The sequence below is a fragment of the Ascaphus truei genome, chromosome 4, assembly GCF_040206685.1.
Source record: "Ascaphus truei isolate aAscTru1 chromosome 4, aAscTru1.hap1, whole genome shotgun sequence".
NCBI classification, from domain to species: Eukaryota; Metazoa; Chordata; class Amphibia; order Anura; family Ascaphidae; genus Ascaphus; species Ascaphus truei.
In genome coordinates, this window is record NC_134486.1 from 75313181 (window position 1) to 75331619 (window position 18439).

The 18439-nt window shown below is 46.5% G+C and overlaps 1 protein-coding gene across 1 annotated transcript in view; it reads right to left on the reverse strand.

The window, feature by feature from the left end:
• ESF1 (ESF1 nucleolar pre-rRNA processing protein) overlaps positions 1-18439 on the reverse strand; it is a 54266-nt gene that overhangs the window by 12515 nt on the left and 23312 nt on the right. Inside the window, exons 10-11 of the mRNA XM_075596058.1 lie at positions 6923-7044; positions 5193-5286 (exon numbers count right to left, since the gene is read on the reverse strand). Coding sequence (XP_075452173.1) covers positions 5193-5286; positions 6923-7044 — 216 coding nt within the window. The remainder of the gene's footprint in view (positions 1-5192; positions 5287-6922; positions 7045-18439) is intronic.

Genomic DNA, 18439 nt, shown 5'->3' on the forward strand with positions numbered 1-18439 from the left:
AGATGGGTGGGGAGACAGAGAATGGGGGGGGGGAAGGGAGAGAGAATAGGGGGAGACAATGGGAGAGGGTGAGAGAAAATGGGGGGGAAGTAGAGAGAGAATGAGGACAGGGCCGCCAACAGGCCCGGTGAGTCAGTCAACCACCCTCTCTCTCTCTCCCCCACCCTCTCTCTCTCTCCACCACACCCTCTCTCTCTCTCCACCACCCCTCTCTCTCCACCCTCCCTCTCTCCCACCCTCCCTCTCTCCCACCCTCCCTCTCTCCCACCCTCCCTCTCTCCCACCCTCCCTCTCTCTCTCCCACCCTCCCTCTCTCTCTCCCACCCTCCCTCTCTCTCTCCCACCCTCCCTCTCTCTCTCCCACCCTCCCTCTCTCTCTCCCTCCTCTCCCACCTCTCTCTCTCTCTCCCACCCTCTCTCTCTCTCTCCCACCCTCTCTCTCTCTCTCCACCCCCTCTCTCTCTCTCCCACCACCCTCTCTCTCTCTCCACCACCCTCTCTCTCTCCCTCTCCCCCACCCTCTCTCTCTCCCTCTCCCCCACCCTCTCTCTCTCTCCTCTCCCCCACCCTCTCTCTCTCTCCCTCCCCCAACCTCTCTCTCCCCCAACCTCTCTCTCCCCCACCCTCCTCTCCCCCACCCTCCCTCTCCCCCACCCTCCTCTCCCCACCCTCCTCTCCCCACCCTCCCTCTCCCCACCCCTCCCCTCTCCCCCACCCTCCCTCTCCCCACCCTCCCTCTCCCCCACCCTCCCTCTCCCCCACCCTCTCTCCCCACCCTATGTCTCTCTCCCCACCCTATGTCTCTCTCCCCACCCTATGTCTCTCTCTCCCCACCCTCTCTCTCACCCTCTCTCTCCCACCCTCTCTCTCCCACCCTCTCTCTCCCACCCTCTCTCTCCCACCCTCTCTCTCCCACCCTCTCTCTCCCACCCTCTCTCTCCCACCCTCTCTCTCCCACCCTCTCTCTCCCACCCTCACCCACTCTCTCTGTTTTATCTTAACTGCACTATACCTACACCGAAATAACATATTCTGCGTTCTTCCAGATCTGACTCAAGTTTCACACGGGAGACATCGGAAGACAGGTAGAGAACACCTCCCCTCCAGTATAGTACCTTGAGGGACTGCGGATCAGGTAAGATCCCAGGTGGGATTGCTGCTTTGGAAATTGTTAAGAGGGGGCACCCTGACACTGGTTAATGTGTTCAGAAGTCATTCACGTCTGGCTTTTTTTTTGGTTCGGTTAGTGAGGTACACACACACACACACACACACACACACACACACACACACACACACACACACACACACCTTTTCGAAATAAACCTACGTTTCTATGAAAATGTAAGTTGTTTTTTTTTGCGGCCCACCTAGACTTAAACTTTGTTTATTTGGCCCTTGTTAGCATTTGAGTTTGACATGCTTGATCTGGGCCATCTATCCTATATCCTTGTTTGCATTTCTGGCAGAATTTCTATGCTATTCATTTATATTTATTTGGTTAATTTTTAATAGTTCATCTTTTAGCGCTGGATCATTTATTTTCTGGTGTGTGTGTGTGTGTGTGTGTACACAAAAGACAAACAGAATCCCCCTAATAGCACTCTGAAATAACTATAATAACAAGAATGAATATTAAAAGTCAGAATCAGGTAACAAATCAATTTGAATTCGACACAAAAATAGATAACACTAACAACATAAAAAAACATATAGAAAACCGGACCATATTGAGAACCTCCAGCTCTCTCTCTCTCTGTGTGTGTGTCGCTCTCTCTCTCTCTGTGTGTGTGTCGCTCTCTCTCTCTGTGTGTGTGTCGCTCTCTCTCTCTGTGTGTGTGTCGCTCTCTCTCTCTGTGTGTGTCGCTCTGTGTGTGTGTGTGTCGCTCTGTGTGTGTGTGTGTGTCGCTCTGTGTGTGTGTGTGTGTCGCTCTGTGTGTGTGTGTGTGTGTGTCGCTCTCTGTGTGTCTGTGTGTGTGTGTGTCGCTCTGTGTGTGTGTGTGTGTGTTGTCGCTCTCTGTGTGTCTGTGTGTGTGTGTGTCGCTCTCTGTGTGTGTGTGTGTGTGTGTGTGTCGCTCTGTGTGTGTGTGTGTGTGTGTGTCGCTCTGTGTGTGTGTGTGTGTGTGTGTGTGTGTCGCTCTCTGTGTGTGTGTGTGTGTGTCGCTCTCTGTGTGTGTGTGTCGCTCTGTGTGTGTGTGTCGCTCTCTGTGTGTGTGTGTGTGTGTGTCGCTCTCTCTGTGTGTGTGTGTGTGTGTCGCTCTCTGTGTGTGTGTGTCGCTTTCTGTGTGTGTGTCGCTCTCTGTGTGTGTGTGTCGCTCTCTGTGTGTGTGTGTCGCTCTCTGTGTGTGTGTGTGTGTCGCTCTCTGTGTGTGTGTGTCGCTCTCTGTGTGTGTGTGTCGCTCTCTGTGTGTGTGTGTCGCTCTCTGTGTGTGTGTCGCTCTGTGTGTGTGTGTGTGTGTGTGTCGCTCTGTGTGTGTGTGTATGTGTGTGTCACTCTCTGTGTGTGTGTGCGTGTCGCTCTCTGTGTGTGCGTGCGTGTCGCTCTCTGTGTGTGCGTGCGTGTCGCTCTCTGTGTGTGCGTGCGTGTCGCTCTCTGTGTGTGCGTGCGTGTCGCTCTCTGTGTGTGCGTGCGTGTCGCTCTCTGTGTGTGCGTGCGTGTCGCTCTCTGTGTGTGCGTGCGTGTCGCTCTCTGTGTGTGCGTGCGTGTCGCTCTCTGTGTGTGCGTGCGTGTCGCTCTCTGTGTGTGCGTGCGTGTCGCTCTCTGTGTGTGCGTGCGTGTCGCTCTCTGTGTGTGCGTGTGTGCGTGTCGCTCTCTGTGTGTGCGTGTGTGCGTGTGTGCGTGTCGCTCTCTGTGTGTGCGTGTGTGCGTGTCGCTCTCTGTGTGTGTGTGTGTGCGTGTAACTCTCTGTGTGTGTGTGTGTGTGTATGTGTGTGTCGCTCTCTGTGTGTGTGCGCGTGTCGCTCTCTGTGTGTGCGTGCGTGTCGCTCTCTGTGTGTGCGTGCGTGTCGCTCTCTGTGTGTGCGTGCGTGTCGCTCTCTGTGTGTGCGTGCGTGTCGCTCTCTGTGTGTGCGTGCGTGTCGCTCTCTGTGTGTGCGTGCGTGTCGCTCTCTGTGTGTGCGTGCGTGTCGCTCTCTGTGTGTGCGTGTGTGCGTGTCGCTCTCTGTGTGTGCGTGTGTGCGTGTCGCTCTCTGTGTGTGCGTGTGTGCGTGTCGCTCTCTGTGTGTGCGTGTGTGCGTGTCGCTCTCTGTGTGTGCGTGTGTGCGTGTCGCTCTCTGTGTGTGCGTGTGTGCGTGTCGCTCTCTGTGTGTGCGTGTGTGCGTGTCGCTCTCTGTGTGTGCGTGCGTGTCGCTCTCTGTGTGTGCGTGCGTGTCGCTCTCTGTGTGTGCGTGCGTGTCGCTCTCTGTGTGTGCGTGCGTGTCGCTCTCTGTGTGTGCGTGTGTGCGTGTCGCTCTCTGTGTGTGCGTGTGTGCGTGTCGCTCTCTGTGTGTGCGTGTGTGCGTGTCGCTCTCTGTGTGTGCGTGTGTGTCGCTCTCTGTGTGTGCGTGTGTGCGTGTCGCTCTCTGTGTGTGCGTGTGTGCGTGTCGCTCTCTGTGTGTGCGTGTGTGCGTGTCGCTCTCTGTGTGTGCGTGTGTGCGTGTCGCTCTCTGTGTGTGCGTGTGTGCGTGTCGCTCTCTGTGTGTGCGTGTCGCTCTCTGTGTGTGCATGTGCGTGTCGCTCTCTGTGTGTGCGTGTGCGTGTCGCTCTCTGTGTGTGCGTGTCGCTCTCTGTGTGTGCGTGTGCGTGTCGCTCTCTGTGTGTGCGTGTGCGTGTCGCTCTCTGTGTGTGCGTGTCGCTCTCTGTGTGTGCGTGTGCGTGTCGCTCTCTGTGTGTGCGTGTGCGTGTCGCTCTCTGTGTGTGCGTGTGCGTGTCGCTCTCTGTGTGTGTGTGCGTGTCGCTCTCTGTGTGTGTGTGCGTGTCGCTCTCTGTGTGTGTGTGCGTGTCGCTCTCTGTGTGTGTGTGCGTGTCGCTCTCTCTCTCTGTGCGTGTCGCTCTCTCTCTCTGTGCGTGTCGCTCTCTCTCTCTGTGCGTGTCGCTCTCTCTCTCTGTGCGTGTCGCTCTCTCTCTCTGTGCGTGTCGCTCTCTCTCTCTGTGCGTGTCGCTCTCTCTCTCTGTGCGTGTCGCTCTCTCTCTCTGTGCGTGTCGCTCTCTCTCTCTGTGCGTGTCGCTCTCTCTCTCTGTGCGTGTCGCTCTCTCTCTCTGTGCGTGTCGCTCTCTCTCTCTGTGTCGCTCTCTCTCTCTGTGTCGCTCTCTCTCTCTGTGTCGCTCTCTGTCTCTGTGTCGCTCTCTGTCTCTGTGTCGCTCTCTGTCTCTGTGTCGCTCTCTGTCTCTGTGTCGCTCTCTGTCTCTGTGTCGCTCTCTGTCTCTGTGTCGCTCTCTGTCTCTGTGTCGCTCTCTGTCTCTGTGTCGCTCTCTGTGTGTCACTCTCTCTCTCTCACCAACTCTCTGTCTCTCTCTCCCACTGTCTCACACTCTGGACCTGGATATCTTACTTACCCTATATATCTTAACTGCCCTATACCTACACCGAAATAACCTATACTGCTTTCTTCCAGATCTGACTCAAGCTTCACACGGAAGACATCGGTATCCCCCCTAACCCAGAAGACAGGTAGGGAACACCTCCCCTCCAATATATAACATTGCGGGAATGAGGTACCTGGACTGCGGATCAGCACATACACATACACACACACGTAACAAGGACTAATTGTAGTATAATGTAATACAATAAATAAACTTATGTCAAAAACTAATGTTGTTGTTCTTACTAGGAATTTATTCAATTTATTTATTTTTTAAAGCGGGGCGGGACTAGGGCAGGGGGCGGGACTAGGTGGCGAGTAGATTTTTTGTTCGGCGAGTAGATTTTTGGGCTATTTTTCGACCACTGTACTATACATACATATACATATATATATATATATATATATATATACATATATATATATACATACATACATACACATACATACATACACACACACGCGTTAAGTTATGGTGGGTGAAAAAGGCAATGCATGTATGTATGTATATACACACACACACACACACACACACACACACACACACACACACACACACACACACACACACACACACACACACACACACACACACACCCCATGGTAGACCCATTAATTCATCTGCATACCTGGTTTCCTCAACTCTTCAGAAAAGTATGGATCATTGAAGTCGACATCAGAGGGAGCCTCATCCTCTTCAATTTTATCTTCTTCCAAGTTACCCTGCAAAATAGATATACACTTGTAACCCATGATTTGTAGGTTAACATCTTCAGTCACTTAGTTGTAAAGTTGTGGTGTTGTACTTTTATTGCGCAGATAAAGCTGTGTTTTCACTTTCACAGCTTTGCACATGCAGCACTAAATAGGTTTCAGGGAGACTTATCTGAGCATACAGTTGAATTCCTCAAGAACTGGGGGGGGGGGGCCACGATCACCCAAATACTCAAAATATGTGGAACTTAAATATCCAAATGAATTATGTAATTACCTCTCTAATTATTTGTACTTGCTACAGCAAATTCTTGTGATTACCACAAGAATTGGAAACCATGATTACAGCTATTACATACGATTTCTGACAAAATACATTTTCCAAATAGAGCTATTTAAATAATTTTATGGATTTCTTTACACTACACAGTCTTCAGTCTGAGTCAGTGCAGCGTTATCATAAAATCCCATGATACGTTCACTGAGACAAATGAGCTTTTTTAGGCCTCTCCAACATTCCAAAACATAAACAAAGATCAAAGCTTCCGCACGGCTACAGCAGTAACAGGCTTATTTTTCACTCTGTCACATATGTTTGTGATTGATGTTCAATTCGACCGCCAGAACGGCATGGAAACACGTGGCAAGCTTCACAAACGCTCACAGCTCCAGTACTGTGTGTTATATCTAATGCTGATGCATGGCAGCCAATGTTAACAATACAGTGCCGCTTACTCGGCCAAGAGGTAAGCATGCAGGACTGGACATCAGTTGTCTAATTGGGCTGCGTTTGGGACAAAAAGTGAATCATGTTGTCACTTGAATATAAAAGATTGGATTTCTGGAGCTAAACGATTCATCTTTTACTCAATCGCCATATTATTTTTCTGCTGATGTACAGCACAGCTTTCATAATTGAATACATTATTTTCAATTTTCTTTACTTCTTTGTAGCGCCACCTATATTTTACCGATTACGTTATTTATCAATTCCGCATTAAAATCACGTACTATTTATTTGTGAAGTGCCAACATACTGTATTCCGCAGCTCGGTACAATGGGTTACAGGGCTAAGTGATACAACGGTTCCTCGTGTAAAATTTTTATCATTAAATCTGTTGTCACTAGTGTCTTTGTGTGAAGAAAAAAAAAAAAGACTTTTACTAGAATATTTAAGTGTCTAAAAATATGATTGTAATACTATTGTTTCTTACATTGTGCTGACAACGTATACAATGCTTTGTATAGAATGTTGCCATCCCAGCTTCATAGAGCTTGCAATATAATACGGAGGCACACAGAAATCAGGTCACTGGCCCTACGAGAGCCAATACTGGGATCCAAGTTGGATTCGCCATGTTGTTTTTCACGTAAAGAACCAATGAGGATGTCGCGCGTGTAAAATAAAAATGCTCATTACATTGCATATTCTCAACAGTGCCTGAACATCCCGTGTTTATACGAAATACTCTCTTGAATGCAGCGTGCTTTTGGAAACATTAAACTTTGCACTCAAGCAACAAGTTTAAACCACAATGTTATTTTAGACGGAAATATGAAGAAAATCCTTTGATCATGTTTACAACGTACTCTTCCAAACATTTTCTTTAAAAAAACCACGCTGGCATAATAACCAAAAATAACCTTTTTCCTCTTCTTCATTTTCCTTTTGTCTTTCTGTTTCTGGAGGTATTTTTCCCATGGAGTTAGTTCATCCTTGCCCTCCAGTTTGTTTTTAACCATCAGTTCAGCACTTTCTTTAAGTCCTGTGCAAAAAAAATAAAAAAATTAAAAAAAAGAAATGTTGTCCATTTGAATACGTGCATACATGGGACACAGAATAAATGTACAGAACAACGGAGAACACTTGATCTGTGAAAGAGGAGACTGAGACAGTGTAGAAGCGTATAGGGCAGCATCATCCTACACAGCAGTGATCATCGCTGCATTCAAATATATCGGTCAAAGTTCACAAAACACGACCTAGAGAGTTCGTGAAGCCCTCTACAGAAATAAATGTCCAGATGTACAGTAGCTAACCTGTCTTCGGTGCTGCTGCAACCTGCGGTTGTGCATTGGATGCATCGGAGGATTACCACTGTGGGGGGTCCCATTCTGGACCCCCCCCACAAGAGACAGTAAATCTAGTATCTATGATCGATTAGACAGTACGTCTGGCAATTAAGAGGTTAAGCCGAAATGATCAACATTCTAATTGTGAAAATTCATATAACTTCTTCATTCTTCTTCCTTCAGTGAACATCTCAAAGGTAATTCTTAATTGGAACTTGGATTAGAGCAATTTCATTTCTACTTGGCCTTTTCTTGCATCTGGTATCTTAGAAGAAACAACACAAAGTCACTCTGACATCAAATAGAGCTATTTTTGTACTATAGGTTGCAGTTTCCCCCCACTCCCCCTAAAAAAATGACTCTTTCCAAATTCTGGTGCCGGTATATTTAATTACACGATATTCTGCAATGCCTCATTTAGCATTATTATAGTTGAAAATATGCAGTACTAAGCAAACACAATAAATTATACTTCAATTACCTGTTTAAAACAGACAAGTATCAATTTACGTTTTGTAAAGTTGAGCCAAAAGTGTTACAGCACCAGCTTCTCTTAATACAATCTTTAGGTATTTTAAAGAGGTCTACTTTATTGACCAAAATATAGAAATGAGCATTGTGATGTTAGCAGAAGTTGCTCAATTTATATTATCAAATGTGGGGAAATAAAAAAAAAATTGTGTTTATACAATAAAACGAGTCAATTTAAAAAGTGAGTACTTTTTTTGTTTTTTTAAACTATACGCTTCTTTAAAAAGTTATTTGGAGGGATTATTCCAGTATATTTTTAAACATTTTTTTTCCCGAGATTTGAAACATACTAAAGATTTTCACATACTTGCCATTCACAATATTCTGAAACCTGCTCTAGAACTCTGCCCCATCAATGCAACGTAGAACGTGCAATGCTTTGCCTTTCATTCTCCATGGGTAAAGGTAATTCATATATCTCGCATTATAAAATATGCTCAGAGTCAAAGAAAATAGTATTCATCTTTAGAACAAGTTATCAAATGTGAGGAAGTCAAAGCATGTTCAACATCGTCTCTTCTCAACATTAAAGCAGCAACTTCACCCGCACCCCCCTCTCTATTTCATTTTACAGAATGGGAACCAAAGGGTTGAAATGTGCCATTTTCAGGCCTGGGCACCGCATGGTTACCGGCGTCCCGTCCTGTGTGTGTTTTTTTTTTTTAAAGGTATTTAAACGGCCATCGAATAGAAAGCTGCAACCAATGGCGTTGCAGCTTCCTATTGGCTTGTGGGACCCACGAGATATGGTTGCCATTTTTTTTCTACTTGTGGGAGAATCTTGGGAACAGGGGGAGGGGATCCCCAGTTTTGGGAAAAAGTGAGGTTCAGCTCCAGAGGACCACCCCAGTTCCCATTCCTGCTTTCACTTAATTTGCTGTTCCAGGTTTAATGAGTTTACTGTGCAGAACAGAGCACTGTGCTCACGTACAACTCCTTGCCCAGAAAAGTGATACATTGTACGTGGTTTGGAATGGTCACCGGACCAGGTGTGACATGGTGTGAAACTTATTTAATCTTAGCCCCTAGTGTAAAACGCAGCTCCCATACTTGTACTATAGCAGCATTTAAATAAAAATAAGTTTGCCTATTTTTCTCAGTTCAGCATGTACAGTATCAATAAACATTCCAATTTTCGTTTTTAACCGATAAAAAAAACAATAAAACACCATGACCACCCATTGAGGTTTTTCTGTTAAAACCGATGAAACAGAAGAAATTCAAGTTAGCCGCCAATGATTTTGATTCTTGGAGAGTCCTCACCTGGTGCTCTTCCAGCACACTATGAAAATGGCCACAAGAGGAATGAGAGTGGCCACATGAGAGGAGGCAGCAGAACCATGTGATGCACCAGACAGCCAAAGGGATGAGAAGGAGCCAGGAGTAAGGCAAATAGACACGGAAACCCCTGCCCTAGCATATCAACCCTCCCACCGCCTGCCTTGTACCTCAATCCTTGCCCCAGCACACCACCCCCTGCCATGTACTTAAATCCCTGCCCCCAGCACACCACCCCTTGTCCTGTACTTCAATCCCTGCCCCAGCACACCACCCCCTGCCATGTACTTCAATCCCTGCCCCAACACACCACCCCTCTCACCCCCTGCCATGTACTTCAATCCCTGCCCCAGCACACCACCCCCTGCCATGTACTTCAATCCCTGCCCCAGCACACCACCCCTCCCACCCCCTGCCATGTACTTCAATCCCTGCCCCGGCACACTGTCCCTCCCACCCCCTGCACACCGTACCTCCCGCTCCCTGCCCTGTACTTCAATCCCTGCCACCGGCACAACACCCCTCCCACCCCCTGCTCTCTACTTCAATCCCTGCCCCCGGCACACCATCCCTCCCACCCCCTGCACTGTACTTCAATCCCTGCCCCCGGCACACCACCCCTCCTTCCACCCCCTGCACACCGTACCTCCCGCTCCCTGCCCTGTACTTCAATCCCTGCCACCGGCACAACACCCCTCCCACCCCCTGCTCTCTACTTCAATCCCTGCCCCCGGCACACCATCCCTCCCACCCCCTGCTCTGTACTTCAATCCCTGCCACCGGCACATTTTTATTATTTTTCTGGTTCCTACATTGGAACATAATATGACGGCATTGCAGTGTTTTATTAGCCACTGAAGCAAAGCTGACCCTGGCAGCCATAGCGTGTCTCAGAGGCAACTAATCTTACCCAAGGAAGTAAAAGGTCTCAGCAACCCGGGGGTCCATGCATCAAATAATGCACCCCCAAAAATTGGTTACACTGCTTTGTGCACCGTATATAATATAGGGGTACCAAGCACAAGAGCTAGGAGAGAGGTAGTTGAAGGTTTGGGAACCATTAGGTGAATTTAACCAGGAATATTCTGTGTCTTTACATTCTACATATTTAAACTAATTATATGCAAAAACAACAGCCATTATATATCTCATTAGCTTAGGCTTAACGCCATGTAAAGTTAGCACAACCACGCATGAACTTAAAATAATAGAACATTAAGCAGGTCTTACCTAAATGTGGTGTCACTCCTATCTATATCAAAAACTGAGACGGAGTGGGTGGAAGGGGGTAGAGAGGGAGGCCTATTTATGTAAAGTACTATGTGACTTCTAAACCTCCCCAAACACTCCTTTATACAACAAGTGGAGACATACCTGTGAGCACACCTGAGATACCCGAGCCATATGCTAATTTGGATATGCAAACTTCAATCATTTGAATGTAAATACCATATTTCCCAGGTATGTTCAGATTTGTTCACAGCTGTCTCTCCACGTGTTGTATAAGGCCTCGGCCAGGCTCCCTGCTGGCGTGCTGAGGCTCAGGGAAAGCGGGTGCTTTCCCTGGCCTTGCGGTTGCCTTGCGGTGGGCCGTCAGGGGGCGGGCATGTCACTGGCCGGGGGCGGGCCAGTGACATCACGGAGCTGGTTCGCCCTCATTGGGCGAACCGCTCACGTGACCGGCCTGTCGCGCCGGCAAGCGGGGGAATTTTAAATTCCCTAAAGACCTGCGCTTCCGCTCGCTTGCGGAAGCGCAGGCGAGCCCCTACTAAAGCCGCTCTAATTGCGGCTGTAGGGGCTCAGTGCTGAGCGGGAGCGCGCCTCAGCACGCTTCCGCCAGCAAGCAGGGAACATGGCCGAGGCCTAAGGGAGACCTTGGGGAGATATGGTACTTCACATCCCATTAAATCCCTTTAGTGAACTTTAACAGATCTGTGTGGATAGGCGTCATTAGGGGGAATGCCTCTTTTGAATCTCATTAGCACTCGTTATCCTTCACGCCATGCCCTTTACAGCAGAAAAACATGTCTTAAAGCAGCACTACATGCTGCAATGCATTTTTTTTCAATTTTATTACAGGATTGAAGCAGGAGGTACCTGGAGCTGAATTGTGTTGATTTGAGCTCTGGCAACCCCCTTCTCCCAAAGATACTTACCCCTTGTAGGGGGTGCCGGTATCTCTATGTAGTTTCAATGTCCGGGCACACTGGCCAAGAGGTAGCCGCAACGGGTGACATCACGACTTCCTATTGGCTCGTGTCACGCGGGACATTTAAACGCAGCCATTGAATTAGGCACACAGTTCCCTGACTGCAGAGATACTGACCCCCCTACGGAGGTAAGCACCTCTGGATGCAGGGGTCTCCGGAGCGGAAATTAATACAGTTCAGGTCTGAAGACTCCCTGCTTCAGACCTATAATAATAATAAAAAAATAAAAAAACGCAATGCAGCCGGTAATAATGCTTTAATCGAATATTATTGAGCTTTGAAGATAAATGTTAAGTCATAACGTGTTGATAACGTCATGTTAACTCACTTAACAGAGCTCTGTGGATCTTTAGTTGAGAACGCATCTAGTTTTCAATAAAAAGAATATTAACAGAAGGTAAAAACTGCTTATGATTTTTTTATCTATTTTTTTTTCCTTTTGAAATGTAAGCTTCCGGGACACTGCTGCATTAACGTCAATTCACTACTTAACCCATTCAGTGCATACTGCAAATTACAATAACCTTCACTAAAAAGTTTAAATTGATGCCAACGTAACCACCCATTCCGAAAGAAGAAAGCGTAACAATCTGTTTTTAGACTCCCTAAATGAAACAGTTTATGACTTATTTGTTCAGTCTTATCACATTACTTCAAATGTTCATTTTACATTTAGCAGCACTGCAGAGGAACTTGGGAAGAACTTTCATCCCCCCCAGTGGGAGGTGCAATTATCAGACTGTAACTCAGATTCCTAGTCTCTGTGGTGTCCTTTTATCAGCTCTGTGCTCCAGGAAGAAAATAAATGCGCATTTCCTGTGCTGTCAACAGCGGGGAAAGGTTTGATCGCAGGCACTAGGCTCTGCTGAGGGAAACTTCCTTTCCTTCTTATGTTTTAGAAACTCCCAGGAGAGAATCTGTACTTCAGTACATAATGACTGCTAACAATTTCCAAATATAGACTGCATGTCACAAGTACTAAAACTATAAATCAGAAAGATATAGACCACCGCAGTCATACTGTACACCAATTGCAGAAAGAAGTCTGTGCCATGTTAGTACGTTTCTATCACTTAATATTTTGTTTATAGCTTTCCTTTTTCAAACCCCACTACTGATTCCAGGTGCACTTCACCTCGCCGACTTGCACTTTTATTAAATGCATTCTAATCCTACTGTGTCTGCAAGTTTTTCAACACACTACTTAGGCTACGTTTATAGTGCCGGCGACAGCGACGCCGACGCCACGGTCGCTGGAAAAATCAAATTGAAGTGACTTTGAGCGATCGCGTCCAAGCCATCGCGCCGCTCTATAAGCGCTACAATACATTTGTTTTGACGCGACGTCGAATAGCTGTCACCGGCACTATAAGCGTGGCCTTAGATTGTATGCTCTGCAGGGCCTTCCATTGCTTTACGTTACCGTTACTTGTTGTTCTCTCAACTAAAATTTTGTAACATGCCATGTACACTGTTGGCGCTATATAAACAAAATCATACAAACATACATACATGTAAAGATTTAGGAACGTAAACATTATTTTGAATAGCACCATAATAAATATCGAGAAATATACTATATATACAGCTTTCCTTATGCGACATTGAGGTGCAGAAACTCAAATGGTTAAAAAATACTGCCCACATTCCAATGCTGCAGTGAGGGGGAAGAACTTCTTTTGGAATGAGTTTTGAAAGGCTATTAAACATAGTTTAAATTATAAAACAAACCTAAAAAAAACCTAAAATAAATGGAGATATTGCATAACTTCATGCTTTTAGTTTGTTGCACATCCAAACACATTCTGCTATGTGGAGCTGCATCTTTAACGTCTGGTGCTCTGTCAAGCATACGATTCTTATAAACGTACAAAAGCTAAACTATTTTCCATTTAAGCTGCCCTGGTGTTGGATATTACAATCTCCTGGCTCTTGGAGTAAACATTTGGTTCATAAAATCCTCATACCAACAACACTGGTTTACATTTATACTTCAGACTGGCAATTACCGAAAATCTAATCAAAATAAGAGCCAGTAACTATTAACATGTTTTCATACAAAATGAAATAGGAAAAAAAAAAAAAAAAACTCTTACAACAGATGGGCATGAACAACAGCCAAATATCTCCATATTATGTGGATATTAAAGCAGCATTTTGCATATCTCCCAAAAAAATAAATGTGTGCTATTTTTTAATTACCGTCCCTCACAGACGATTCACAGTCCCTCTCTCCCAACCTCAGGGGACCCCCTGGTTCTGCAAAAAGCAATTCTGTCCTCCCTGCAAGAATATTTGCCTAGTGGGTACAAAATGGCCGCAGGGCCGAGCTGCTCCTTAGGCAAATAGAATGTTGTAACGCAAGATAATGCCGAGACATTCTATTAGTGACGCAGGGCCCTATTTGTAGTTTGGCTTTTGTTACAGAAACTGCAAAAAAGTCGAAAATACATTTTACCAGCCACCAGGGGGCTCCCTGGAGCTGGAAGCACGAGTGCAAAGCTCTGCGGGACCTTTCGGTGCTTTTAAGTTCATAAACGAAAAACTCAATTTGGGGAGTGGTGATTGCTGCTTTGTGCAAGTGTTGCTTAGATTTCTGCATAACTCACAATGGCTAGCAACTCATTCAATTATTGGGACGATGAACTCCTGACTGAGGTTGAGGGAGGAGAGAGGATGTAAAGGAGGAGAGAGGATGGAAGGGAGGATTGTGGATGGGGGGGAGAGGATGGGCGGAGAGAGAGGATAGAGGATTGGGGGAGAGAGGATGGGGGGGGGGAAGAGGATGGGCGGAGAGAGAGAATAGAGGATTGGGGGAGAGAGGATGGGGCGACAGAGGATGGGGGAGAGAGGATGGGGGGGAGAGAGTGAGGATGAGGGGGAGAGAGCTGAGGAGGGGGGAGAGATGATGATGATGAGGTGGGGGAGAAATTATAATGAGGAGGAGGAGGAGGAGGAAGGGGGAGATGATGGTGAGGGGGAGAGAGCTGATGATGAGGGGGAGAGAGCTGATGATGAGGAGGGGGGGAGAGATGATGATGATGAAGAGGGGGAGAGATGATGAAGAAGGGGGAGAAATTATGATGAGGAGGAGGAAGGGGAGAGATGATGATGAAGAGGGGGAGAGATGATGAAGAGGAGGGTTGGGGAGAGATGAGGAGGGATGGGGAGAGATGAGAAGGGGTGATGATAGAGGTTCAGGGAAAGGATCAAGGAGAGGATGGGGGGATGGAGAAAAAATTGCAGTCCGTATTAATATTAATGGGGCCCTAAAATTTCTTTTGCCCTGGGGCCCACGAATGTCTAGCTACGCCACTGGCTTCAAACATTTAATTTATATATATTAAATACATGGGTAACACTTGTTTGTAAACATTACAGAAAGGATTTTTAGGAAGGCAAATACATGTTTTTTTTTAAATACCTTAAAGTGCAGTCCCACTTCTTGTGATTGCTACTTTCAAAAACTGTTGTAACTACAGCAATCAATCTTTCTCCCTATTACCGCATTTGATGCAGGAATCTGCGCTAATGTCAGCTCTGGATCCCTGATGCCACACACACAAAGCCTTCAACTGCCCCGGACCTGATTTTCCAGGGAAAACAACTTTGCCGCTTGGATCAACTTAACCTAAATGAATGGCTTTTTATCGGGTAATCCCTGCAGCCGCACTTTATTTTATGATATGTTTCATTTCACGTTTTTTTTTACTGCCAAATAGAAATCTTCATATTTGAGGAACGAGGAAATCCCGGAAGCAGAAAGTATTATCTGCTCCGAGAGCTAAAGATAAATAAATAATAATTTTTCAAAAAGCCAATTTTGGGAGAAATGCTATTTTAAAGAAACAAAAAAAAGCAATTTGCCTATTTACAAGCCTGGGAGCTGCTTCTGTAACCATATAAATTAACCAGGTGAAGAGGTGGACACGTATCTTTAACCCTGTGCAGAGATACATTGCTGTTATTAATTTATGAAGATAACAGACTGATTGTAGACTTAAGAATTGAAGAACACAAGCCCAAACAAAAATGGTGAAAGTGTCCTCACTGTGTATAAAGGCAGCTTTACTTTTACAGATATCGGCTCTTTGTGAAAGCGGACACTGACTCCCAGTGGTGGTTTGAAGTATTACACCAGCATTAGGCTGAGTCCATGGTGACTCAGGCCGTGCTGAGGCTGAGGGAAAGCGGGTGCTTTCCCTGGCCTTGGTTAGCGCGCCGTCCGGGGGCGGGCCAGTGACATCACGGAGCTGGTTTGCCCTCATTGGGCGATCCGCTCACGTGACCGGCCCTGCGCTCCCATGAGCGCGAAAATGTCAAATGTTCATAAGACTTACGCTTCCGCTCTCATTGCGGTTGCAGGGGCTCACTGCCGAGCAGCAGCACGCCCCAGCACGGGTCAGCGCATAAGCGCTGACCATGCCCGAGGCCTTCTGTTTGAGCCAATGTACATTGTGTGTGCAGTACCATCTATACAGAGCATGCTTTCAAACTATGGCATGTTAGTACAAGCAGTCTGCTCAAAAATGCTAGATTGTACTCTCTATGTTTTAAAGGTGGTTATTGGTATTAAACCCCATTTAAGTGAGTTCATTTTGCTCAGCCTAAAACAGCTATGAGCGTCTGAGAAATCATCAATTCTTGCCCTAAAATCTGGAGCACAGGAAATGAAACTCAGGCAACCAGGATCTAGTGGCTTTGTGCTTTCATCTCGTGGTACCGGCAGGCTACTCAGCTGTTACTGCGACAACAGAAATAGGGATGCTTATAATTCCTGGAGGTGCAGCGCTGAGATTAAAGGCACTGACTTTGAAAACAATGACACCTGAGTTTTAAGCAGGTTCCAATCCCGGTATCGGCTCCTTGTGACTTTGGCCAAGTCACTTTATCTTTCCTGTGCCCCAGGCAACAAAAACACAGATTGTAAGCTCATCTGGGCAGGGACTGTCTGTAAAATTCCTATGTGCTGCTTACTGTGCGCTACACTGTCATTTTGAAGCGCTTTGAGTGCCATTGGGAGAAAAAGGCTATAGTGTATGAAATAAAGTTACTATATGACAAAGTTGTTATTATGGAATAAAGTTGTTATATATTATTATTTCCTTATGGTGTCATTTACAGAATTCTACACAATCACAGAGCAAAACAGCCATAGCTACAAATCAAATATGACGGTGCAGAGAAGTAACATCTTAATTTGGATGGGGATGAGGCCATCTTCGGCAGAGGCTCCACCATCACCTCGTGCTCCATCGGATTCGGAAACGCAGCAGGACTGTAGGCCAATATTAAATCTATGTTTCAAGCGGAGATGCAATAAGCCCTGGCGGTGGTTAACCAGGACTAGTCCTAGCTTGGTGGACGAACAGACCAGTTTGAGTAGAAGATGGATGCCAAGGTTAGAGCATTAAACAAAACGGAGAGTAAAGTTGAACAACTTTAGCTGTCCATTAAAATTTGACTGGACAATCAAGAAGAAGCGGAACAATTGAATCAGGAGAAATAATCTCTGTGTAAGAAACATACCGGAGCCTGTGGAGAATCTGGAGAAATACTTGACCCAATGGTTCCGGATCTGGTGCTGGAAGGGTTCCGGATTTATCGCTGCCACAGGGCTCTGCGCCCGAGGTCAGTGTCAGACGACAGACCCAGGGATGCGATTCTGCACCTCCACTATTTTAAGACAAGGGAGGGCCTGCGGAAGGTGTGCAGACCGGGACCAGATCTTACATGTGAAGGTGTTCGACAGCAGGTGTTCCAGGACTTAGTGCCAGCAACACTAGCTAGAGGGCGGAACCTGCGTCCTATAACAAAGACTCTTCGAGAGAAAGGAATAAAATACAGCTCAGGCTTTCCATTTAAGCTCCAGCTCTCCCGCAACGGAACCCTGGTCTCCTTGAAATCCACCGAGTGAGGGGGGGGTGGAGGGGGCAACTTTACTGAGAGCCTGGGCCTCACACCGCCTCAGCACCTACAGGCCCCGAAGCCCAAGTCCAGACTGACATCGCGCCTCAACTAGAAAGCACCCGGAGGGTGCGCAGGATGTCGAGGCATCTTAATAAAGCGCAGTGTGCGTGAAACGCATCGGTGTGCTTTTTTTTACCTCTGTTCTGGTCATGTGATCCAATAAATATATATATATTTTTTATGAGTCCCCTCTGGATCATTGTTTTTTTAATATTTTGCAGTTTACTGGTAGTGCTCCGCAAAGGGCAAGCTGGAATATGTGTGAGTTACCCCTCTCTGATACCATCCTGAATTATCTGTAATTCATTCTAATTACTTCAATATGGGAGATGTTTATTGTGCCATTTTTCTTTACCTGCAGTGATCTTACCTAGACACCATTCGGCACCATTCTTCCCACAGAATTGTCACGTTATGTGTACTACATGTATTCTCTGGGAAGGAGTTCCTGGATTTTATGTCATATTCTGAGATCATAATGCCCTATTACGGGGTCAAGTTTTGTCTTACTAATGCGTGCCCGACTAAATTTGGGATGCGCATGATGGCCTCTGTTGCGGCGGATCCTGATAGACCCTTAGGCAGCGATTATATGGCCGGCGTTCGCGAAACCTGCACTGCAGGCAGGAGGCATCGGGAGGCGTGGCCGTGATGTCACGTGAGCGGTTCGCCCTCATTGGCTAAACCGCTCACGTGACGCGGCCGGCACGTTCCAAAAACAAATTGATTTGTCTCCTCACCAGTCTGTCGCTCTGTAGCTCGCGGTCGCGTGCACTATGTGCAGCTTCAGTGGAATCCAGGTATTTGTTCCAGCGGCGCATGCGACGTTGCCGGCACAATAATCGCGGCCTTACACAAGTATTTTGTGCATCCTCGGGTGATGGAGACGAGAAGGCCTAGACGCCAGTATATAGCTGGCTGGGTGGTACATTTACTTAAGGGAATAATTGCTATATGCCATCAGCCAAGTGAAAGGAGATTATCCTTGTTGGAGCCCGAATCGTTCCCTGTTAATGAAGATGGTTAAAGAAAAACGTTTTTATATAACTGTGTATTTATCTGGGGGAAAAGGGAAAAATTATTAAAAATAAAAAAAATG